Source organism: Teleopsis dalmanni, chromosome 2, assembly GCF_002237135.1.
Source record: "Teleopsis dalmanni isolate 2A chromosome 2, ASM223713v2, whole genome shotgun sequence".
NCBI lineage: Eukaryota > Metazoa > Arthropoda > Insecta > Diptera > Diopsidae > Teleopsis > Teleopsis dalmanni.
This window is the reverse complement of record NC_051847.1, coordinates 94,422,049-94,448,792: the sequence shown is the minus strand read 5'-3', so window position 1 is coordinate 94,448,792 and position 26,744 is coordinate 94,422,049. Positions and strand designations below refer to the sequence as shown.

General features: G+C 29.0%; 1 protein-coding gene across 3 annotated transcripts; it reads right to left on the bottom strand.

The window, feature by feature from the left end:
* Nucleotides 1-698: 698 nt before the first annotated feature.
* LOC119674235 (snake venom 5'-nucleotidase) lies at nucleotides 699-25,735 on the bottom strand. Of its 3 annotated transcripts, XM_038085362.1 has the most exons (11): nucleotides 25,568-25,735; nucleotides 24,969-25,083; nucleotides 4,029-4,167; nucleotides 3,137-3,617; nucleotides 2,985-3,071; nucleotides 2,359-2,925; nucleotides 1,962-2,296; nucleotides 1,728-1,907; nucleotides 1,357-1,602; nucleotides 1,197-1,292; nucleotides 699-915 (listed from the first exon to the last, which is right to left on the bottom strand). In XM_038085362.1, exons 3-11 carry the CDS (start codon nucleotides 4,161-4,163, stop codon nucleotides 841-843), a joined length of 2,202 nt encoding a protein of 733 aa, XP_037941290.1. In that variant the 5' UTR covers nucleotides 4,164-4,167; nucleotides 24,969-25,083; nucleotides 25,568-25,735; the 3' UTR covers nucleotides 699-840. The 3 variants fall into 3 exon arrangements, with proteins under 3 accessions (XP_037941290.1, XP_037941289.1, XP_037941291.1); XM_038085361.1 differs by lacking the exons at nucleotides 24,969-25,083; nucleotides 25,568-25,735 and adding an exon at nucleotides 11,814-11,852; XM_038085363.1 differs by lacking the exons at nucleotides 4,029-4,167; nucleotides 24,969-25,083; nucleotides 25,568-25,735 and adding an exon at nucleotides 11,901-12,511.
* Between the last annotated feature and the right edge of the window lie 1,009 nt (nucleotides 25,736-26,744).

Here is a 26,744-nt window from a genome sequence, read left to right as displayed (position 1 = left end):
GATGAATTTATTAATGAAAACATGTATAACTACGTAATTATATGGAAGTGAATGTATATTTCTACATTATATCTGTCATTTAATTTGTTCTAAAAAAAAATTGTGGCTTTATGATGTTTAAAATAGTTTCTATGCTTAATTAGTTAACTTTGCTGTAGTTTCGTCTTGGACATTTCAACATTAATGGACTTATATTGGACCACATTCGCGTCCATATTTACTAGAATATAGAACGAGATGTGCCATGGTTAGTTTTCGTATTACAAAAATTTTATCTATTAAAATATCTACGATCCTTCAATATCTGAATAAGTCTTTTTCATTTTCTTACGTTTCTCTCTTAAAGTATTGCTTTTTGTTACCTTTATAAGTTTACTTTCTTTGGTGCATTGACACATTCATTTAAAAGCAATTTTACAGTAAATATGTAAATGGTTATATGTATATGGTTATACTAAATATGTGTGTACTTGTATATATAATTGTTCATTTTAAGATTTTATAACTATATCATAATATACTTAAAGCTTTCAGTTTTTAACACATAAAAGTTTTAATTTAATTTTTAATTAAAGTGCTTTTAAAATTTAAATTAGTTTTAATTAGTGTTTAAATTTAAATTTAATTTAATTTAATTTAATTTAATTTAATTTAATTTAATTTAGTATTTTAATAGAAAATACGAACATAACCTATAATATTACTAAAAATTGTATATGTAGATGTATGAGAATAGGAAATATTAACAATATTTAATAAATAATGTTTTTTATGCGTCCTGATATAGTTCCATGGTTTAACCAGTTTATTTCTTAATAGTAGAAAATATTTGTGCGGGCTTTATTCATCTTCCGCCTCTGTTATGGTAGCATTTTTTATGGATGTCTCCTTTCTCATCAGTAACTGTTGATAGTGCTAAAAATATAATTTATATATATTAATATTATTTTTATATAAGATCTATATATACTTATAATATGTGTTATTAATTTACGAAATTATTATATGCGAAAAGATATGTTAAAAATACATATCTAATGCTTTGGGAGGACTTTGGTCCTTTAGAGTTTAATTTTTATTAAAACAACTGTATGAAAATGATAGAGCGTTTTAGTTGATATATAAATTACTTAGATGTATCCACTTTAATAGCAAAATAAAGCTATTTTTATATCAAAAACAGCTACAAATCTCACCTCTTCGTTCTGAATGCGTATTATTCTATGCTGAATTTTAGGAGCCAGCTGACAACTTGCTTGTTCTAGGTCATCTAATGAAGCACGGCGTAACATCTATTTAAATAATATTTAATCATTAATTAACATATAAAAGAAAAATAATAATTTTCTTAAAAACCTTTGCTGCATTTGTGTTTGTAAGATCGATTGATTTCGTCATATGACCTGAAGAAAGTTTTCGTATTGGCGAAGGACCATCTAAGTCCAAGTTGTCCAACATTTGTACCATACTATGACGTCGGGATAATGTCACCAATGACTGTCTATGTTTGGTTTGATGACCACCTTTTCCTGTACGCAAGTTAATGGCCTTAAAATGATTTTGAACTGTAAGACCCAATTCAGGACAAGAGTCATCATCCATCTGAAAATGATTTTCTATTAAATTTATATGAAATCAAATCGCGTTAAGCATATTCTAAATCTATATATATAAATATGTCATATTGACCATATATTATTTGAATGCGCTGTAAACAGCAGTCTTACCAAAACCTTTGCATCTTTGAACATAGTGAAACCGTCACAACCATTGTAAAGATAGCTCTTTATACAAATCTTGTAGTGTTGTTCTAAATTCAGGTACTCGTCAGCAACTTGTATTAATTGTGGATCAATTCGTTGTCCAGGTGGCTTTGCAGGATCGAAGGCAAATACCAATCCAGAGACCTGATAAAATTATATTAAGCAACAACTGAAAACGAATTGTAATAGTTATCTTACTTGTGGAAATCTGCCTTCTAGTTTTGGATATGCAGATACTGAGTTTTCTAATGCGCTCCACAAACATTTACCAGTTATTTCCAATAATATAAGTGGATCTCGCATTGGTATTATATTTACTAAATCTCGCATCGTAAATGGGCCTGGAGGATGCACTTGATCAGAGCGAAATGTTCCAGAATTAATAATAACCACTTCAGCACCAGTAGCAGCTAGTACAACATCACAAACCCAATCACCCAAATTCGTCTCTTGTGTGCGTATGGAAGAAAACCGACCATCCAATTCAACACTGAAATTTCCTAGCACTTCTGTCATTTTAGTTTCGATCACATCTATTCAATAAAAATAATTAATAAGACTTTGCATTCTATTGGCTGTTAGTTCATAGACAAACCCGAATATTTGCTTAGTACTTCGTTCAACTCCTGATCCTCTTCGTAAGCTTTTGTAACATCTACAGGTTCGATTTGTACTTTCAATTTTCCGGTACTCTTATCTCGATCTTTGTCAATGGTTATTTTTGAGAACTGCTTAAAATCTGTGCCTGATTTAATTATTTTGATGCCGTTAACTTCTTTAACTTCATAAACGTGATCATGACCACCCAATATTATGTCAATATCTGTACAGTTTTTTGCCAAGTTTATATCATTTGGAGTTCGCATATGTGTTAGTGCAATGATAATCTCACATCCCTCGTTACGTAATTCTTGTGCCAATTTATTACCTGCCTCAACATAATCGATGTAAGTTACTTCTTTTGGATCGATTGTTGGAAGCGTTTCAAGCCATTCTTTTTCGACCAATCCAATCAAGCCAATCGAGATTTGATTGTGAAAAATGAAATGTGAAATTTTACCACCACCAAGCGGTCGACCAGTCTCATTGTCAACGACATTTGACATAAGCCAAGGAAAATTTGTCTTTTTGATGAGCTCAACCAAAACGTCTAGGCCATGATCTATAATTTTTTGAATTTTAATTTTAATTTTTATTGATGAATTTTATTTAATAACATACCAAAGTCATGGTTTCCAAACACTGCGCAATGTGTTCCAAGCCTGTTAAGCACCGGTACCATTTGTTCACCTTGTGTAAATATGCTAACTAAAAATGTTTAGGTTTCAGAAAAAACAAAAGTAGACTATATAAAGAAATCTAGAGTAACTTACGCACACTTGGTGAAAAAATATCTCCACTGAAGAGAATTAATGGGTCTTGATCTGCAAAAGATCGAATAGCCGTAGAAAATCGAGCAGCACCGCCGATAGGCTCTACAGCGGTGATAGAATCTATATTGTAAACATCGTTGAAATGGAGTATTGTTAGTGGTCTCATGTTATTTTGATCCGACATTTTTAATAAAGCTTTCGACTTTTCCAACTGCGAAATAATAGATGTTGAGCGATGGTAACCAGCAGTAAAGTTATCAATTCCTCGTCCTCTGGCTCGTGGACTCTGTGGTTGACTAATGGATGATGAGCGGAAGGGTCGTTGTAAGTCCTGGTGTGAAAGAGATTTAGTATCGTACTGATTGTCATCAATCTGTAAGTCTAAGTCATCAATCTCAAATTCATGAGATAAGAAATTCGGATTCGAGCTCTGGATTTGTGAAACTGCACGCCTTCCAGCTTCGCGTACTTCAATCGAAGCCTGTCACAAAAATAACATAAATTAATTTTTCATTGGGTCTCAGCCATAGCTTCTAAAGCATTTTTTTTTAAAAAGCAATTACAGGTAGAAGTTAATTTGTGTAAAATGTTTCACTTAACATAAATTTTTAGCAAAAAAGTTGTAAATAAAATCAGTTGGGAATATGGTTTACTCTTGTGCTTAGAAATGAAAATAAAAATACTGTATATTTCAGAAACAAAGTGGGAATTCAAAGAACTTAAGAAGAACACAACAATTATAGACAACATCGATTCTCAGAGATACTCAGTGCCAAAGTAAAATTAGCTCAAGGAAAATGCTTCACTTAAATCTATTATCCTTGATATGCTGTTTACATGGACCCTGAGTTCTCAGTCTTTTATAAATAAAAAAATTTTAAATTTTGAGAACCTGTTTTAACCATCCGACCACATTACGCAGTCCTCTCGTTACTTCGGTTGCTTCATTAAGTGCCGTCGAACTATTATCAACTAAATCACCCAATTTTGAACGAATTCCCGTTTGCGTTGTTGTTATGTCGGCCATGATACTATATAATTTTTTATTAAATTTGTTATTAATGCTTTTTAAATTTTTTTTATAATTTCTTATTAATTTTTTGAACTCGTTTTTTATTTTAATTTATAATTTTTTACGAAAAATAATGTTTGAAAATTGCTCAAATTTTATATTATTTAAAACAAAAAGTCTTAAACTCAATTGAATAAAATTGCATTTATGCTTAATGATAATAATAAAAAATCGGAATACAATATTTCAATATCATAACTAAGATATCACCGCTGTAAATCAATACTAAATGGAGCGACCATTGCTGGCTACAAACTAACCAATTAATATATCCAAACACAAACCGAAGAAAGACTAGAGAAACACTATTAGAGCTTCCAAATGTCCAAATAAGATCATTACATACAAAATGCTTAAATCATTGAAGTTTAAAAATATGGCTTAGTGCTTTGATTTACACACAATCAATTGGAAGAGAAAAAGATTTCTGGAAGATGTCAAGAACAACCGTTGCTTTTACAACAATACATAATAATTTTAAAATAAATTGACATATTTGTTAAAAAAATGATGGTCTGTCTACAAACAGGATGATACTATAAGACCTATTCGCATTGTTTTCTATCAAGACAATACAAATGTGTAAATATGTCTTTAGTGGAGATATATGGGTATGACAACAATATTTCATAAAGTAGACGCCGAATTGTGTTGTCATCTCCCACATTAGGTCTATTCCACGAGCTACTCGTAGTTACTTTGAATTACACTGTGTATACACAAGTGCGTTCCACCAGCAAATTTTCGTGTAAATTTTACTTGTGTTTTACTTGAGTTTTACTACGAGTAACTCGTGGAACATACCTATTATCTTGCTGTAGTCACAATTCACAGATTTAATATAAATAATGAATATTAAAGCCTATTTTGAGAAACTCGATTACTTCGAGGACAAAAGTTTTTAAAAAAGTTTGGAAAAAAAGTGTTTAGCGAAGGAAAGCCTTAAACGATTTTTGTCTACAGTACTCTATTTGACACACTATCCTAGTAACAACGTATAAAAATAAAATATAATATATATTACATACATTTATAATGATAAATATTATATGATTATGTTTTTATTATATGATTAATTACTAGAAAATACAATAGGGATATTCACTCTCTTGCAAAGTCCTTGCAAGGGGCACGTATGTTATACTAAAATTGCAAAAGTGCGAGAACACCTCTGTTCAGAATTACAACATCGAAATGAAACAGCTGTTTTTGCGGGATACCACATGCACATGCGAAGCAACAAATGTCAAAACAGCTGTTTTTGCCCTTTATTATTTCATTGCAAGCATATATACATGGGTTTAGGTCGCGCAGTCTGTGCATTTCGTGATCACAGTACATTAACCTGATCACAGTGGTATAACAAGGAAAGTGCCAACGACGTAAATGTACTACAAAATTTTGTCAAAGTCAAAGTCTTTCTCAGTTCACTAGATTTGTTATAATAAGCATGAAAGGATTAAATAAAAATTTCGAATATCTTTCTCATGTACTTAATATTACTTTTTAGAACGTTTTTTTTCAGTTTTCTAATTCAAATTATGTTAATCGAATAGATATGTTATTTGTAGAAAGAAACATTTTTATTGGTATTATTTTGGTAATTACTCTTCTGTTATTTATTTTTCCATTATTATTTTTAAAACTTGACTATGTTCCCAACTTTCTATTACTAAAACTTCTAGTTAAAATATAAAAACAGAATATATCAGAATTGTTACAGTATCGGAGAAATTTATTTAGAAAAAAGAAATCCATTTTTTTTGTTTTTAATAACAATAAAATACATATTACGAATATATTGATAAATGAATGAGATAAACGCTTCTGTAACACGCATATGTTGATTTTGTTATTATTTTAATCTCTATTGCTCTACTATATCTAATCAATTTTGATGGGGAAATCTGCTTGGTTCGATAGGTTTGCGTACTGTGAAATTCCATCCTGTTATAGATGCCAATTGGACCTAGTTCCAGAGCCAGTCAGTGAAATTAACGAGTAATTACAGCAAATCATATTTGGAACAAATAAAATTGAAGTTGGATTTTACACCAATGATTATAATATCAATAATATCATGTTTTCTCAACAGAAATAAATATCGATGAAATTTTTATGAAGTTCATTATTATTATTCATTTTTATCATTACTTGATAGAAACGAGAAAAACGAGATTTCATTATGTATTTTATATACTATATCAAATAACCTATATCTAATATAATACCTATATCAAATAATTAACAACAATCTAATTACACATTACCTAAATGGACGCAGGCTCAATTAAGAATTATAAACATACTACATATATGTTAAGATTTAACTCTATTTGAATTTTTTTTTTCATCAACAATTTTCGTTTCATAGTACTTACTTTTGTGAGAAAAATATCAAAAACTCTATTTTATTGAAATTATATAGAGTACAAATGAACTTTGTATCAATAAAGCTTAGCTTAAGCACTCTAGCATTGCAATTTAATTACCACTATTTAATTATATGATCAAGTATTACTAAGACTCGTAAGTACCGAGCAAGTAGTTTTCCATTGATTCATTTTTAATTAATTAGTTGGACTATTCAGTGTAAAAATTATTTCTTCTTCGACATCCATTGCACAAATGGATTGGTTAATCAGACGCAGTGATCAATGCATTCATAACCTACAAACATGTATTCTGCCTTATCGTATGTAGTTCTGTGTATCAGTCATCGCAACAACCATGAATAATGGTAAGAGTTATAGAAGAGCTAGTATTGTCCTAAGTTACTTAACTTAATTGTTAATTTTAAATATTATAAATCAACTTATGAAATGTTTACTACGAGATATATTACCGTACATACACATATTGCAAACTTCTTTTCGTTTCATAAAAGTCTTTTGTATCGCATCACAATCTATATCGCATAAAGTATAAAATTGAAAAAATATCGTAAGAAATGTTAACATAAATTACCACTCGGAAATAATTATTACAAAATCCAACAAAAACGTTTAGTTCCTGTAGTTTGTATTATCCAATCACTTACATGATTTCTTCACAATACTTAATTAAAACTCGTATGTTTGTCAAGTCAAAGAAGATGGTGTGAATATATGCAAATAGTTTACCACAGATTCTTAACCAGTGGTTAAAAAACATCGATGGTGAAATACCCATTGATTTAACCCCGTGTGCGAAAAAGACCGGGTCTAAATATATTTATTTTTAATAAATAAAACAAATATGCAAATAGTTAACCACAGATTCTTAACCAGTAGTTAAAAAATATCGATGGTGAAATACCAATTGATTTAACCCAGTTTGCGAAAAATACCGGATCTAAATATATTTATTTTCAAAAAATAAAACTCAAATTTATTTATGGAATAAGCTAGCAGAAAAATGGGTACTACATTTGCTCATTGTGCACCATAAGTATGTCCATATGACGATTTCAGAATAATGTTTGCAGATAGTATAACGAAATCCAGCGGAATTTCTGCATTGACTCATTACTATCGCCGTAACTATAACCTATTACTATAAAAACGAAATAGAGAAACAGTCACAGAACTACAGTTAAGGAAGTAGTTGCGATAAAGACGGAATGCAGGCATTATATTCTGTACTTAATACCTTGTGTTAAAGCAAGCATATAAAGGCTTTTACTGCATAGTTTTATTGGATAACTTCAAAAACATTTTTAAAGAAAACTATCACTGTGTGGTCAAGAAAGAACGACAGTTCTTTTAATAGAAAGTAATGATGTACACATAGATACACACAATGGTAAAATTACATTAATTTAGTTATGAATAGATTCACTAAATTTAGTCCCATCTAATAATATCCTATACTCAAATCTTAAGAGGCTCACCACCATAGACCATGGAATCGACATCACAGAGGCTTATTTTGAAGAATTGAATAAAATAGCTTGAATAGCTAGTCCAAATAGGACGGCTTGAAAAAGTCAGAAAGTCATTGGGTTGAGAAAGATCAAGCAGAAAATAGGTTTTTTACGACTATTAACTTGCCATCGTATACCTAATTCTTCACTTTATTATTGTAATTATTGGATCAGAAACAAAAAAAAAATAGCGCCTCACGGAATGGTTCAATTGATTTTTAATAATTTATAGAAACTATTGATAGTCATAATAAAAGCAATAATGATGAGACAATGTTAATCATTGAAATAGATTTGGATATACATTATATTATATTATATATTAAGATTGAGGCCCTATACTGCAATGGGAGATACAGGATATTGTTAAGATTAATTTTTTTAAACACATATTATTGACATTATTCAAATATTTTTTAATTTGGATAAACTCCAAGAGAATCGTTTCAATAGAAATATTATAGATTAAACTTTGTTGTGACATATGTGTGCATGAAATTATTGATATTAGCATAATCATAATTGTACAATTGTAGATATATCTATTTTAATATATAACGATATTCATTAATATATAACGATACCTAAATTTAAAGTGCAATACCTAGATTTTTGAATAATTCCAAACGACCACACAGAAACATTAATTATTCTTCCTTTTAATGAAAATATTAATCTATATAATCTATATTTATAATTTATCAATAGTACTATAAAAAATATGATTTATATTGATTCATATAAATCAATATTTTTTATTGCATTTATAATTAAACAATTTTTATGAATCTGTGGTGTTAAGATAGTAGTAACGTGAACTAACTCTTTCGGGAAAGCTTTAGAGCTTTTCCAATAGAATTGACCATACTAAGTTCTAATATTCACATACCATATTTTACTAAAATTGAATTAACAGATGTAATAGTAGCCAATATCCAATAAAATGGACTTATTATCATCAACTCTCAAATATGCATAGTAGAGATGCAGTAGGTGAGTGGATGTGTAAAATAAATATGATTTTAAAATCCGTATGCATTTGAAAAAATTGAATATATATCCATATGTTTAGAAATTTGCGAATTAAATAAATCCTCTTCCGTGATTATAAAGAATATTTTGAGAGATATAGAGTTATATCTCTTCATATCTCAATTGTATTCCATTAGAGGTATGGAATATAGGAGACATCTTATATTCCTCCTTTGAAGAATACTCACATACAATTACTGAAATTAAGTGTATGAAAAATATAAATTTAATATGAATTCAAAAGAAAAATTATTGATAAAAATGGGCGTAGTCAGGAAAGGAGACATGGGTGGGACTCCCAAGCATCAATATTTATAGTAACTTACGGGCAAAAAGATTCTATGAATAATATTACATAGTATCGATTATTTATGAAAACAAAAAATGTCATTATATTAAAATTATTATAACCATAGTAGGGCCCTCATTTCATTATGAACTTTACTTCGGACACTTTACATTACACTTTTAGGATATCGATCCGTATATTTTATCTTGATAACAGCAGATATCTATTATGAGGTTTTTTAAGACATAGCATATATAAAGAGTTGCTCATTTTGTGCTCCTTATTTCGTAATATTCTTAACTCATAAGTTCATCAAAACTGTTACCCAAAGCATCATAGATTTAGCATAAGGTTTGTCATTTTACAACATCGATCTTTTATCAATCGCAGAACGTGGTAAAATACTAAAAACTTACTACAAAAATAATCATTTATTTCGTTCAGTGATGAGACCAATTTGAAGGTGAGTGGACAACCTTAGCATCTGGGCAATGAAAACCTAGAAGCAACTGTCAAAACACCATTGAATCCTGAAATAGTTACCATATGGTGTCGCATTTGGTCTAAAAGTATGTCATTTGGTCTGAAAATCACTAAGTGTGACACAAACTGTTAATTCTGATCACTACATCGACATTATAACTAAATTTTTTAGCATGAAATTAAAAATATAAATGTAGAGGGTACATGGTTTCGACAACACAGGTCACAATCAACACATCATATCCAGCTTTTACTTGTTTTAAGGAGAAATTTTCCGAACGTGTGATTTCACTTATGGGCGATATGTGTTGGCCACAAAGATCCTGCGATTTCCACATAACTTTTGTTGTGGGATTACGCAAATAATACCGTATATGCGGACAATTCTTTAACTCTCAATGCTTTGAAAACGAACATCTACGAGGTTATGGGCTATAAGTTATCTAAAAGTTATATGCTTACAAGTCATCGACAATTATCTCTAAAAAATTCAGTAATCTAAATTATTCCATCCATGCATTTGAGTGATGTTGTATGGAAAGGTACAAATAATATATTGAAACAAAATTTGATCGAAATCTTAATCACAAGTGTGTTTTATTTCCATGTATTTTTAAAACAATAAAGCGGATAACTCTGTACTTCAATATGATATATTGTCAATAGTTGATATCAGTATTGCCTTAACATATATATTAAATTTGATTTTAATATCAATATGACAGAAGTGACTATTTTTACTTTAACAGAAACTATTTTATTTAATAGAGAAGTTTCGAACACAGTTGTGAGCTACAACACAGGTTATTTTAATTAATTGAATTTTTGGCTGACCATATAGCTGTTTCGAGTATTGCTAAATACCCATCATCAGTGGTCTTGGAAATATTTCTTGTATTTAATTATTCGTAAATAATTCTATTGAGACTTGAAGTACCAGAGATTGTACTCGTGCCCAGCCAAATTTGAAGCTCAGAGTCAGCGCTTCTTAATCAACTAATCCAAAGCCGTACTAGACTTTTATGTTCTCACATTTTTCTAGAATTTTGTTAATTTGCTGTCAAAGTTTTATTAACAAATTCACTTGCTGTTTTTATATTAGAAAAAATTAATAAACGGCTGTAGAATAATTGAATTAATTAATTATATTTTTATTTTTATTTGTTAAATTTCAGATATATATGTATGTAACATATACATGTATGTATATCCTTAATGTTTTTCATTTACCTTCTTGATGATATTCAGGGTACAAAGTAAATAATCCTATAGTCACCTCTCGACATCATCAATACCTTAACCAACATATGTGTATATATGTTATATTGAAAATATTTTTCATAACATTTCTGCGTAAAGTCCAGGGCATAAAGTAGATAACCCTAACTTTTGGAACTATCAATACCTTAACTAACATATCTGTAAAATGTTTTCAAATATTCATATCTAAAATATTTTTAAACTATTCCTACGGAAAATCCAGGGTAGGATATATGTTACATGGCAGAGGTTTATTCACCACAAGAATTTATAATATTAAATTAAAAAACGATTCAGGAAATAGCTTAAGTAATTCTGTCATAATATTTTGGATCATAAAAACTGCATTGGATGTATTTATCTCATTATCAAAGAATTTCATGGCGATGATTTGTACTTAATAATTGTCAAGTTCTTTGTAGACTGTTTTTTTTATTTGAATGAAATTATTATTTATTAAAACAAGGTTTCACAAACTTTTTATTAAAAATTTGATAAAAAATAAAATATTCACTTTAAGCATAAAGTATTGAGAATTTTCCATTAAATTTATGTTTCGTAAAAAGAAAACGAGGAAAGATAAATTTGGATTCTTTAAACGTATTAAATGATAAAACGTAAAAATGATAAAACTTACAAAAATAATTTTCGCATCTTGATTTAAATTATATTTTTAATTGCTCTGTTAATAAATTTCACTAAACTTTCTTTCTTAATTTTTTACCTTCTGCATTGAGCAAATATTTAACTTAAACCGAAACCATCGGAACGTAAACATTGTAGAAATTCACTTATATAATCAATAGCACTTCACTATAGATTAACCAAGCACAACAAAACACTGAAACGGCCTATAACAAAACAAAGCAAATATACCGGAGTACTCTCCATTGAGAAGCTACTTCAGATTGATAAGAGCAGTGATAAGAAATCATATGTTTCTATTTTCGCTTCTGTTAGATTTATTCAATTAGATTGGACTTTCGTTTGTTATAAACTAAATCTGAGCAGCTGTCGGAAACGATAATGCAAATTCGGAGCGAATACTGCAATATTGCAAAACAATGCAAAAATATTACTAACAATTCGCGTCAGAAAAAGCCAATTTCCACCCAACAAAACTGTGAGACAAATGAGAATTATTGCCATTAATAATGCAATGTGCGCAGCGCCCTCTGCTCTAGTAGACGTAGGAGACGGAATAGAGACGACGGTAATAGAGAATTTCATTTCGTGCTACTGCATTTTTTAAAGTAGCAACTTTTTCTATTTATTTACACAAGTCACGCTTAAGGAAGGTGGAAAGTGGAGGTTGGAGGTTGGAGCGGTTAGGAATATAAAATTATTTATTATTATAATTTAATTATTGAACTTTATTATTGATTATTGCAGTTAATAAACTAGTTAATATGCAATTTGCGTCTTATTAATTCCAAATGAAAACGAGTTCCAGACCATCGCTTCACTAGTTGTAAGTTATATTTCGAATTAAATAAGTTAAGCAACAATTATATATAATAATGGTAATATATGCAGTATCTGGCATGTTTATTATATACTCGTACTAACATATTTAGTTCCTCATAACACAATAATAGACAATACTCGACAAAAGTGTTGACGATGAAATCTAAAAACTTGACATAGAGCGTTTTAAAGCGTTTTAAAGCGTTTTAGGTGTGACAAAAACGGTCCCAAGGCATCGTTCACCGTTTATCGTTCATTGCACATTTGTTTATTTTGTAAGTGAAAAGAGACACGCAAATCAAAACTTAAATATTTCAATTTAATAGATAAATTTTTTTACTAAAATTAAGTTTGCACTGAGCGTGAAATAGTGAGTAGCGAGAATGCGAGAAAAAGCTTTGAAAACTTTTCACATTGAAATAACTGAACGTGTGAAAATCAAGGCTGATGTACTCGGACCTCGAACATTTTTATGTGGATCAAGATCAATGTGTTAGTCTGCTCTGCTCATGAAATACGGAATGCTGTCATTAAACTACAATTTAAAAAAAACCGTTTATAAATAAATATTAAATATTGAAACGGACGTTTCACTTAATTCAATTAATTTCATAGAGAATAGACCAACAAAAACAAAAGTGCGGCATCACAAACAATATCATTTAATAACTAATGACGACATTAATTATAATCTCAATATGGTTATAGGGTTTAGTAAAAATACACAGTAATAAGCTTTACTGAAACTTAAATTTAGTAGGGTTAGTATAAAAAATATAAGTAATATATAATAATAATATAATATATGAAATTTTTGGTATTTATTTATCAACCTGTTTTTTTTTAATGGTTTTACTTTTTGTGAAATAATTCAATGTTTAATATTTTCCATTCTATATTTCGACTCTCTTTGAGAGTCATCATCAGGATCACGATCTAACATAAATTAATATTACTAAAACTATATCTACGTCATCCTCTTTATACTATCGTCTATATTGCAATATAGATGACTCTGTCACATATAATATATAAAAACCATTATAATAATATATGCATTTAAGTACAAAAATTAGAGTGCACATAATATAAATTTTATTAAACATTAACATTTATAAACATTATTATTATTATTTTATTAGACATTATCCGAAAATAATAAATACAAAATATTTTTTTAAAATATACATACGTATATCTAAAATATATAGAAGTTAGATTCGAGAGTAAACAGCAATTTTTTAAACTCAGTACTTGTAATGAGGTCATATATAGGCAAATACATGTATCGATTATAACAACCAATACCTATAATTGACCTTAATAGTCCTCGAAAAACTTGTATCCACATCCTGATCTCAATGAATGGTGTAACACATGCAATAGACAAATTTGTAAACAATGCAAATCTCTGAATTGAATTTGAAGGAGACTATTTTGAATAAATCAGTCCTTTATGATGACCCGTGCTCATCATAAAGGACATTAAAAAAGCAAATACCAACACATTGATTTCAACCGACGGTCTAAAACACTCACTAAAATACTTACAGACTTATTTTGAATAAAATAATTTGTGTTCTTATTTTTTAAACAATTTGGAACTCAATTTGTATTCCTAGCTATTTTTGGATAAAGCCCACTTTAGAATCTCCTAACTTTTCTTAAATAATTTTTAAAACTAATTTTTTATATCATACAGATTTTGGCACATTACTACTTTTTTAAAACTTTAGGAGTACTACTTTAGATAATTCTTCAATCATCTTATATTTATTATCAAAGTCCATAGATAATATTACTTATTATTATGAAGAATGTATGATTCAACCTTACCTAACAATAATTATTACTTTTAATATAGATTAATTCATACTAATTATTGACAAAATTCAAAACATAATAAATAAGATAAATTCTATTTTGTTATGTTCAATATAGTAAAGAAGATTAAAGTAAAGAAGATTATAATGTGTAAAAATTACACATGCTTTTTATAGCTATATTTAATGAATATGAAAAACGACAACACAAACTTTATTTCATTTTAAAAATTTGATAAAAGATATTTTAGTATCCAATAAGATACAACATTATCAGTTCTTCTCGTATTAAGATCTATCTACAGGTACAAAAGACCTCACTAAGGTCATGTTATACATGCTCTATCTGATATATAACGACAACATAAACTTTATTTTATTTTGAAGATTTAATAAAAGATATTTTGGTATCCAATAGGATACAATATTACCAGTTCTTCTCGTATTAAGATCTATCTACAGGTACAAAAGATCTCTCTAAGGTCATGTTATACATGTTCTCTCTGATATATATCATTAAAATTATTATGAACTGTTGCAGTCTGAGGTTTTTATTGTACAATAGCAATTATTTATTAAAATTTTTTGATGTTAGTCTATATAAATTTAACTAAACATTATTTTTATTTATTAATATTCAAAATAAAAAGTTTTAAATACAATAGACACGTAGACAATAACAGATAAAGATACTGTCTACTAATATTTAATTTAATTATGTAACTTAAAATAGAAATATTTATATAAGAAAATTACATCACAGACAAAATAATAGCATAGATAGAAATTCTCATATACTTTATCAATGCGTTATCAGTTATAAAATAGCAATAGCAAATATCACTTCACATTCCAAATGAATCTACCACATACTAAGACATCTCTGGTTGAAAAATCTCCACAAAGGAACAGAAAAATTTCTAAATTTAAGAAGAATCTCAATCTGCTTATGCCGGTTCATAAACAGATCACTTTTAGCAGCAAAGACGAATATAGAAACCGTCAACGTCCAGGTCTCTCCAGATAAGCAGTAACCCTCTTATATAATTTTGATTTTAAAAAATTTATAGAATTGGTTACAGGTGATTTCATACAACTTTTAAGAATAATTTTTTGGATTCTATAATGTAATGGAGGTGGGAAAAAATTTTTTGTTCTGATATACCGCACCTTCTCCTTGTAATAACAGCTAATGTGGAATCGACATAGTTTTCTTAGGCTATTGTGAAGGATTTGATCTTCCTTCTACTTCACCTACCTACCTACATTAAATATAAAATTTATTCCATATAACATGTGAACCCCTACACGTATATTTTTAAGTAACTTTACGAAATTATTCTGTGTAGCTATGAACTATGTATATTTTAATCTTTTAAATGGACAAATTGACTTCGAACAGATGTTTTTTTATATAAATATTCTACCGAATAAATACAAAGAGTATGTGGAATTTACCAGAGTCAAAGTTAAATTTATTAATACTAAAAGGATAATATTAATAAGTATTGATAAGAATACTTCCTAATATTTTAGAGAAGTAAAACTGTACCTCTTCCTTAGGCTTTGTTAACATTAAATAAACGAAATAGAAACGAAAGTTTACCTAGTTTATAATTACTTATATCTAAAAGGCTTTAAAAATGACATTACTTAAACGTGACATATGACAATGATTCATTTCACCTAAGTAACTCTCAAGTTTAAGGACCGATTGTATCCCTTGTGATATCACTGCTTAACACGAGATCTTATTGGTTCTTACTTGTGAAGCTATTTCGAATACGCAATAAAGAGCAATGAGTTTTTAAACTAAGAGATTGGCCAACCACTTGCAAAAAAAAAGATCAATCAGACAAAATTACCTGAGTAAAAGTAAACAAACTTAGGCAGATGAATCCTCGTACCAGTTAATAAGATTTTGTATTGGTTCAAATTGAACAAGAAACATACCAGTCAGCTGCTTCAACTAAGGCGTAACGTACTCAGCACTATGGTATTGGTACTGATAAATCACTAATTACTACAAACAATGGTATGAGGGTGGGGCTAACCTATAATGATTGTTGATGTGGTAGTGACTCTGCTGATGAAGAAGAAGCTGCACTCCATTTCATGTGTCAGTGTCTATTATTGGATTCAAAAACAGGATTCAAAACTTTTACGGTCATTTTTTTACAAACTGTCAATTGATCTGACAAGCTGTCATCCTATAAAATTAACAAATTTGCCAAGTTTGGTTCACTTTTAGGTAAACAAGGGAATCGTGCCTTTTGGCGTTGTTCATGTACTGATCACTGCTATTCTTTCGGAAATCATTCTGGTTTTCTGGCCTTTGGGCGCAACATTCCCACTCTGATCTAATCAAACTAACGACATAAAAGCTTAAAAATTTTACTCTGATTTTGGTTTAAGCTGTTAGCTGCACATTAAGTGTTCCATTATTTTGCTTTTCTTCACAACTTATACAATATTCGCAACAAAAAATATTACCACCTCGATAGGAGAAAGACAAGCTATCGCAAAGCCTGTCAACCAAATAGCCAATATACGCTTATATTAGTTAAAATCGAGGAGATATTCTTTCTTTGTAGGCTAAGAAGATACAACTAATACATTTCTAAAGAAAGCTCTCAACCCAAGAGAGTATCTACCTAATTGCCAATGATTAGTAATACAAGTCACGACCCTAAAAATAATCTTTGTTGGTAAGCTTATTGGGTCCTTTGATTTTTTTTCTAACAAAATTCGGCTACATTAAGCTGGAAATTACAGAAGTTTCATAATTTGATCTGTTGAACGACATATCAATTGCTGTTGTATTCATTTACTATAATGGATAGATAAATAGTTTTAAAATATTCTTTAATTGAAGAACATTCAATTATTTAATTAGAAGAAACACGAAAATTTTCATATATGAATTAAAATTTTAAAATAAAAATTGTTGAATTTCCGTCAAATTTTTACGGATAATTAACTATCTTATTATATGTATATATGGTACATTATAATGTATAATAACCATAAAGCGAAGCTAAGTTAATGCCATAATCATAATTTATATGCGAATAAACTATCTGCTATTATTGCTTAAATCTATCAACAATATATAATATCTGTATAATCAAATCAAAATAATAATGATTAACATTTTCCTTTAGGGGTAAATAACAGCAATAAACATAGAATTAATATTAAATATGATTTAAAAATACTCACAGTATAAATACAATATTTCCTATCTGCAAATACAGAGGCAGCCAGCCAACCAAAGCGGACCTTATCTAAGATTTCAATAGCAGATACGGAAACCTTCATGCCAGCTGAGACTGAGGGCTGAGTAAGACATTCAGCACTCGGTCGTTGGCTTTGCCGTTGCTTTGATGTCAAAACAAAAAGTAAATTACGCAAAATTTGCCACTCAACGTGAGGAATCAGCAAATCGGAATTTACGGGGAAGTCTCTCATTTGGGTGTCATGTTTACACTAATTGTGTTAGTGTTGTTGCCCTGCTTGGATTTCAATTAACCAAACTCAAAGTCAACTTAGTTTGTTACTCGGTCAATTTAGCAGTAATACCCGTCGGCATGAACAACAACAAACAACAGCAAACCAGAAATGCCTAAATTAGTCATGGAACTCTGCTGTACACATAACATACATATACGTATAATTTTCTACAGGTAACACAAGGCAGAGGTGTAGATACAGCTGCAGGCAGGGTCCAAAAATTATTTTTGGGTTTTATTTTTTAACTATTTTTTCAGAAAACACATTTTCATAATAAATTAATAAAAATATTTTAAATTTATAGTGCAGAAATTTTATCGGAACTTTTTAAATGTTCATATTTGTTTTATTTTTGTATATTCTATAGACCTTGGAAGCTTTTTAAATACCATTCAAATGCTTAAAAATAAATATTAATTAATTAGGCGACTAAAAGATTATTGTTTGTATATTTTTATATGCATATATTTGATTAATAGTTTTTTGGTCAATTTATTTTTCAGTAATATTCTCTGTTGATTGATTGGTTAATTCAAGTTGGGAGTGAGCAATAGCTTCACTATTTAGACTTGGTAATTTAGTTAATGCTCACTGATCCGTGTTGTAAAATAAGATTTGATATGTGTTTGCGGATATATCTATATATATTCCTTCTGTTCTAAAGATACTCTGCATTTTGAATAAAGAAAGCATCGTATTTTAACGGATATCTTTCTTGTTGAAATATGTAAATATTTTACTTTCATGTTGTGGACTTCAGTGTACCTATAGCAATAATTTTGAAATACCAAGGAAATTTCAGGATTCACTTCAATAGAGTGTTCTGACAATTTTCTTAACATAAAGCAGGTATTACACATCATTGTTAGTTCGAAAACTTGGTGCGACACTGCTTGCTATTACGCATTATTCACGGCCAACATTATTTTGAACATTCCTCAGCAAAAAATAATACAAGTATACTACAAAATAGAATCAGGCGAGCAATGAAACGATATTTTCGCTTCCATGACTTAAAACAGAATGAAATTTGCATGGAAGCCGACAAAAATCAGTTTGTATACGAAAGAAACGAGCAAGTCTGACGAAAAATCACAATATTTTGATTTCTATCGCACCGTTTGTCATACCTGGAAATGTTGCTGCTATTACACATATCATTTGGCACAAATTTCATATATCAACGCACCAAGTCTACAGCCAGGTCTCATGTGTAATACCCCCTCTTCCTATAGATTTGTACTTTGTTTCTGATGTTGATTGATAAATATGCTCAGATATTTATCATTACTAGGTTTAAAAGGTCGATCTTCAAAGTGTCCCTACATAGCTTAATTAATTATTGTAAACTGTTCTACCAAAAACGGCCTTTTTCCAATAGTTTCAATACTTAGCTGTAAACGTAACTTTGACCCTGGTTCTACATTATTATAAGCCACATAAACATGCAGGGAAGCGGATTTAATGATTTTCTTGTAAATTTGTACTTCGTTTAAGACGTTGACTTCGTTGAGTATTGAATAAAGAAATTTGTTTCTAATAGTCAATAAGTATAAGTAGCTGTAAATACAACTCTGACCCTCTTTCTATTAATTAATTATATATCAAATGCATGATAATAACGTTAACTCATTATAAAAAGAATAACGTTAAGTTTCACACATAGAAGTTTTTTGAAAACCACATTACAAATTCCAATCTGTTTTCGACTACCCAGGTACACTTATTTTACAACGAACTTTAGTACAGTCAGCTTTTTTCTCTACGCTATATTCAAATAAAGCTTCTTAAAATATCGAGAAACTATTGTAAGTTAATAAACCGTAAGCACCAGATGGCGCAACTACTTATTGTTAGTTGTTTCTATAAAAATTTTCGAACTATTAAAAAAGCCCGATAACTCGAAAAATAAACTATACTGACATTTAACGTAGAGATAAAAGTTACTCACAATAGATGTTTTTACTGAAATGGTATGTCTTTAATACAATGGCACTTAATCAGCTGCTAATTAATCTGCCAATTAACATCGTATTTTTAATAAAATGATTTGACAAATCATTATGATAGTACCTATATATACATATGTAATCCAAATAACTAATCATTAACAAATGAGACGTAGTTTTCTGACAGTAACTTTATTACTAAAATATTTAGTATTCAAAAAATGGCATTTAATAACAAATAATGAAGATCCATTGCATCACGAAAAGTGCAGTTAAGTGCTGTTTATGAAAAGATGGCATGATTGGACCGTATATGGTTAATAATAAAGGAAATCCTAATACAAACACTACCCTCTACAGCATCAAAAAAAGGCGTAAACCACAATTTATTTTACAATGTATGGGTAAATATGTTATGTACGGCCTTGGGTTTAACAAGACCAGGATTAAAATGTCAAAAAGATCAACTAGTTAATAAAGTAACTGTTCTATGACTATATTTTCTCGAGACACCACAACTGCGATGTGCGTTCCTAGATCATACGATTCACCTTCAGTGGATAAGTCAACAATGTTTTCAACATTAGAACAAACCAATTAGTGGGTCATCTATAAGATATAGCCATATAGGTTTGAAAAAGTTCAGCAAAATTACTTTCAGCTACAATTTCTAAAAAGAGTTGATTACAGCTAATTGAACGGAATCGTATTTCATCATAAATACCATAAAATAGTCCATCGAATGATAAAATATTTGCTCAAATTGTATTTTTTTTGTGAGTTGTAAGCCTACACCTAATAAAAACTATCCTATGTTATATAATAAAAACAAGAAAATCTCAGAGACATTGAAAATAGTTCATAGTTTGAAAAATTAAAATTAATTTGATCAAAAGCTAAAGTTGTTATATTTATGTTATAAATAAATAAATAACAACAAATCTGGTAAATATATAATAATGCTTAGTCAATAGCACTAAGCATAATATTTTATATTATATATATTTTTATTTAGATCTTCTCAGTGTTTATTTTACGCCAACTTTTTTGTTATATTCTGAAGTGCTTTTTGTTGACTGTAAATGCTGTTACATTTACAAATTGGAATGCACCACTTCACGACTATGCTCTATGTAAAATGCACTTGAGCTTAAGGGTCTAATTACAAGTTTGTTTTTGTAATTTTTTGCACGTACATTTATGATGAATAAAATAACTGAAAACTGAAACTGAAAAATAGAAAACGGGGAATCACCATTATCATAATTTCTTATTTTGTGACTGTTGAAAATGTTAATAGTTTGATGAAATAGCGAAAAAAAATTATTTTCCATTAACCACATAACCAATCTTTCGGATCTATGTAACCACAACTATATTTCATAATTTAGACCCTGGCCCGTTCAATTTCCTTTTAAAGAATATTCAACTCGTTCAAAACGATTTTCGCACATCGCTTAACGTGATTCTCAACTTTGGATACATTCCTTTTAATGAATATGTGTCATAAATAAAATTAATTTTAAAAACATATAATGAATTTTGGCTGCATCATGTTATAGTCTTCGAGTCTCTTGGTAGTCTTCTACCAACTTCTTCAAAGTTACTTTTTTCCGAAGTTTTGCTTTATGTATATCATTTATATATATCATAGAGCATCTATATCATTTATATATATCATAGATAAGCTATATCATTTATAGATATCATAGACGATCTATATCATCCTGTAGTGTACAATTCTACAAGATATTTTTGATTTTCGAGTAAAACAGAGAGCAGTTGAAACACCTGACAGAAGTTCGTAAAGCTTTTAAAGACAAAAAATACTATTCTGGAACTTTCATTAATGTAGTCTAAGTGTTTGGTGAAGAAAGGCATCAAGGTCTTCAATATTTATTGAAAATATTTATTCCTATGGTTTACCATAACTATTACAGTTATCACCATCGTTATGGCACGATGCTATATATGTTATTTATTTGTCTAACATATCTACCAACTATTTGCTAGACAAACCCATCTTTACTGATAGTACAACTATTCTTAGTTTACAAAAAAACCACTTTATACCATGCAAAGATCTTAATGAAAATCTATACTTTATAAAAACTATGTTAACAATCTTGCAAATCCATATACCATAACTACAAGTTGTAGAACTTATTTTATTTTAACTGTTTCTAAAAATGTATGTCCTTCAATAATTTCATATAGCAAGATCGTTCCATTAATGAATGTCTTACCTGACAACTCACCTTGGCACAAGACTTACGGGACATAAAAACATTGAGACTAAAAGGAACTGAACTCCAGAATTCAGGTTGATTTTTAAATCCAAAATGGAGAATTTATTGCACCTTTTCCTTTAATTGTGAACTTTTTACAAAAAAAAGTTAAATTAACTTTTATTCAAATCAGGACTTAGTTTTTTTTATTAGTATTGAATATTGACAACACAATGTATGCTTTCGAAACCAACTTGTCCCAAATCTATTACTTTACAAAAAGTCGGACTTTGTTTAGATCACAATGTTTTTCTTTACAATACTTTGAACATTTGATACCCAACGAAGAGACAATTCTTGTAAATATTGACTTCAAATATAAATCTAAATATTGTTGAATACTAGTTAACAATTAAATATCATTCGTTCATAAACTGTAGCCCGTGATATATAAGGAATGAGAATTAAATTCTTCCTATAAAACACAAACTAAATATGATTAAGTGTAAATAGAAGAAGAGTGCTGAAGATGATCTCAATTATGGTACCTAACAATTACTCTTTTAAAAATATTTAAAAGAAATCACAATGCCACAATTTATATTTTTCTTCTCTAACCTGTTTTACAATCATGGAAGAGGTTGTTGTTGTTGTTCTATCCCGTAGGGAATTGATAGATTTCTGCGTGACAACTAACTACTATATCCAGATTTCAATTGAGCTGATCTCCTTGCTACAAGTAAAAGACGTTATTCTTCCCGGGATATATTAGATAATATTAAGAGGTGTTATTCCTTATTTAATACAACAAACTATTGAGTAAGAAACTTTATGTAATATTTGAATATAAACGCTGACAGTATATTTTATTACAGTTTTTAAAAGAGGCTTATGAGTTTCTTTAAAATAATTTAAAATTTTTATTTTTATTTTTTATTTTATATAGTTATCTATATAAATATCGCCAAAGTTTTGGAGTTTATTTGACTTCTTCCTCAGGACGAAGTATTATTACAATTGAGTAAGAAGTCAAACGAAGTTCGAAATGTTGGCTACATTTTTATATATGTATTACTATATAAAATAAAAATGAAATTAAAAACCAATTTATAAGTTTTTTTATTTTAAAGATTCACATAAGCCTTTTAAAAAACAGAAATATATGAAAAAAGTAAACTCATAGATATTCTAAAAATTATTTTACTTAATTGGTGTAAAATCAACTTAATTTATAAGTTTATTGCGATTTAAGTTGAAGCAAGTTTAAATTTCGCTAATATCCCTGATATATGTTATTTCACAGACCACCACTTGTATTCTAACGTTTACATTCAGAATTATCGGATCTCAATATATCATTTTTATATGGATTTTGTTGGAAAAAAGGCATTTATTACAGCACTTTTGACAAGTTAATTGCGATAGTGTGAACATGCTATAACTCTCCAAACATTAATTTAATCTCTGATATTGAGTAAATAAGCATCAACCAAAAAGATTACAAGGAACCTATTACATGACGTACTATAACTCTTTAAAGATTAATCTACTCTCCAATATTAGTGAATAAGCATCCAATAAAAAGATCAAAGTAAACCTGTACTAACAACAAGAACAATAAATATATCTCTTCGAACACCATTTGTAATCTCATAGTGCATTTACACTTACAGAATTAGTAAACCTCATTAGAACATTTTTATATGGATATTGTATGACAAATTGCGTTTATAACTGCACCTTCGCCGAGTTAATTGCTATAGTGTCAACGTACAATAATGTTTCTTCAAACAATAATGTATTTTCCGGTTTTAAACGAATGAGCAACCAACAAAAAAAACGAAAGAATCTCATTGAATAACGTACTATAACTCTGCAAAGATTAATCTACTCTCCAATATTAATGAATAAGCAATCAACAAAAGGATCAAAAGGATATCTCTTTGAACACCACTTGTAATCTCATAGTGGCTTTACACTTTCATAATTAGTAAACCTCAATAGTACATTTTTGTATGGATTTTGTATAAAAACTGGCATTTATAACTGCACCTTCGACGAGTTAAATGATGTAGTGTCAACACACTGTATTACAGTAATGTACACTACCGGTTTTAAATAAATGAGCATCCAACAAAACGATTAGAAGAAACCCATTGAATAATGTACTATAACTCTCCAAAGAATACTTTAATCCCCGATATTAAGTGAATAAGCATCTAACAAAAGGATCGAAGTTCAAAGCCCATTAGATTAGAAGAAAAATAATAAATTTTAAGTTATAACTAACGTATAAACCGTTATAAGTTTTATAAATAAAAAAAATTGACTAATAATTAACATCAAATTAGAGTGACTGGAGTTTGATATGTTGATTTTATTGAGTATAAAAATTTATAACAGCAAAAGTAACGACTATTCTTCTCACATCAAAACAATTTCAAAGTCGAAAGATTTATAATTTGTCTTCCGGATAATGAAAATGCACAGCGGACGCACAACCCAACCACATAAGCAGAAATACAGAAGCTTAGACACATAGAAGCACATAAAGGAAGACAGCGATAATCTTTTAATGAGAAAAAGTTCCACATTGCGAGCTTCAAGTACTCGTACACGACATTAAATGTGTATCCTGAAAAGTCGGGTAATTCCAGAAAATATTCAATTTTATGTGAAGGAATTTTTGCGTTACGTTTCATGTCCTACCGCAGCCAGAATTATTTTAGAGGTCATGTATCTGCTACCGAAGTACATTTTTTTCTAAAAATTATTTTAACAAAATTTACTTAACGATTGCATGTAAACTTACCTCCCGTCCCCTTTGTTTTTACAAATACCGTCCAAACGAACACAAATAAAGGAAAGGTAAATAGCCTTTTTTTATTTTTTTCTTTTATTTTTTCCTTTAACAATATTTTAGTGCGCTTCGTGAAAAAATAAGAAAAAACTAAATATTAATTTAGTTTTCTACCGTAAAAAATGTTAAAAGAATGTTAAAATGCAATTATTTCACTTTTTAAACGATTCTTAACGCTTTGGAAAATAGTTTTTTCCAGTAAAATTTTTATTATTATTGATTAATAATCAACTTATTTAGAGCATTAAGAGGGTAATGAGTTTATTTTCTTCCGATTTTCACAACACATTCACTGTTCTACTTTCATCCTTTTCTCCTTTTTTCCCTTTTTTTCCTTTTTCCACTCTTTCAGAAATATTTTAACATATGTATTAAAAACAAATCGTCATAAAACTGTAAAGTGTGATGTGCTAAAAAATTTCACGTCATAATTTTGTTACTTATTTTGTTGTGAATAAAGGGCGCCTTAGTTACAGGTTTAAGGTTTAAAATGCCAAACTATATACCAACATATATATATACATATAGATGTTTGAACTTATATTATGTACCAAGCTTTTAACTGCCTTTGTGCACAACACTTTTCTTACAATACATGCAGCGTTCTTCGCTCTTTGTTCTTAACTGGACGAAGTCAAATGTACAACTGAAATCGAATCCGAATCATTCACATCGAGTTGTTATCCCCAACAACAGCACAACAGCAGAACTGCACAACACTACAACAGAACGACAGATATGTAAACAGCAACGACTACTTTTTATGTTATGTTAACGTGCTCAACGAAATTGAAAATGCCGTTTGTTGGCATTTCTTTAAAAATATGATACGCAATATAACGTATGTAGGTATATGCATATATATTATACTTCAACGCAGCGCTTATATTTATTTGCAAATGTTAAAGCTCTACGCATAATAAAAGCTTCTCACGCACGTGCTGGCCGTATTTCCCGTTCTACAGTAACGTGAACAGCAACAGCAGCAGCAACAGCAACAACTTGTAAATCAGCTGTAAATTTAAACCAACGAAAATACTCTTTAACATAACGTAGAATATACACAACAATTCTCACAGCTTTATCCCCCATTATTAACAGCGAATTTATTGTTAATGAACTTTTCCTACCTTACACTATTCTTACTAACATTACTAAAATGTTAACACGATTGCTGTTAATAACTGCCATTTTAGTTAACACCTTTGAAAGCCGCAATATTGAGATGCCCTGCAGTATCTGAACTATTTTTAAGAGCTGCATGTAATGTACATATGTATGTATGTATATACCTATAATACATCGCAATTACGAAATATTAGCCAACATATGAGAAACTGTTAGAATAAATTATTTAATATAGATTTTTAATTTAAAAAAATAAACATTTTCTTATTAAAAGTTAGGTAAACAAGTTAAGTAATTTTGTAAATTAGATACAAAAAACGTCTAAATCGCACATTTCCAACCTACTTAAGTATTAAATTAAGTTAATATTTTAAAAAAAAAACCTGTGTATTCAAATTGTATCAAATGTATTAAAAATATCATTAACATATTATCTAAAATGATGATTTAAGATGACTCCACCTGCCAAAATTCATTTTTTAAAAAAGTATTACTAGATATCTATGATAGCTTTACTCTAGTAATTAATCATATATATTAAAAATATTTTAAAATTTATTAATGTTATAAACGTTTAATAAGTTAGTTTGAAAATCAATA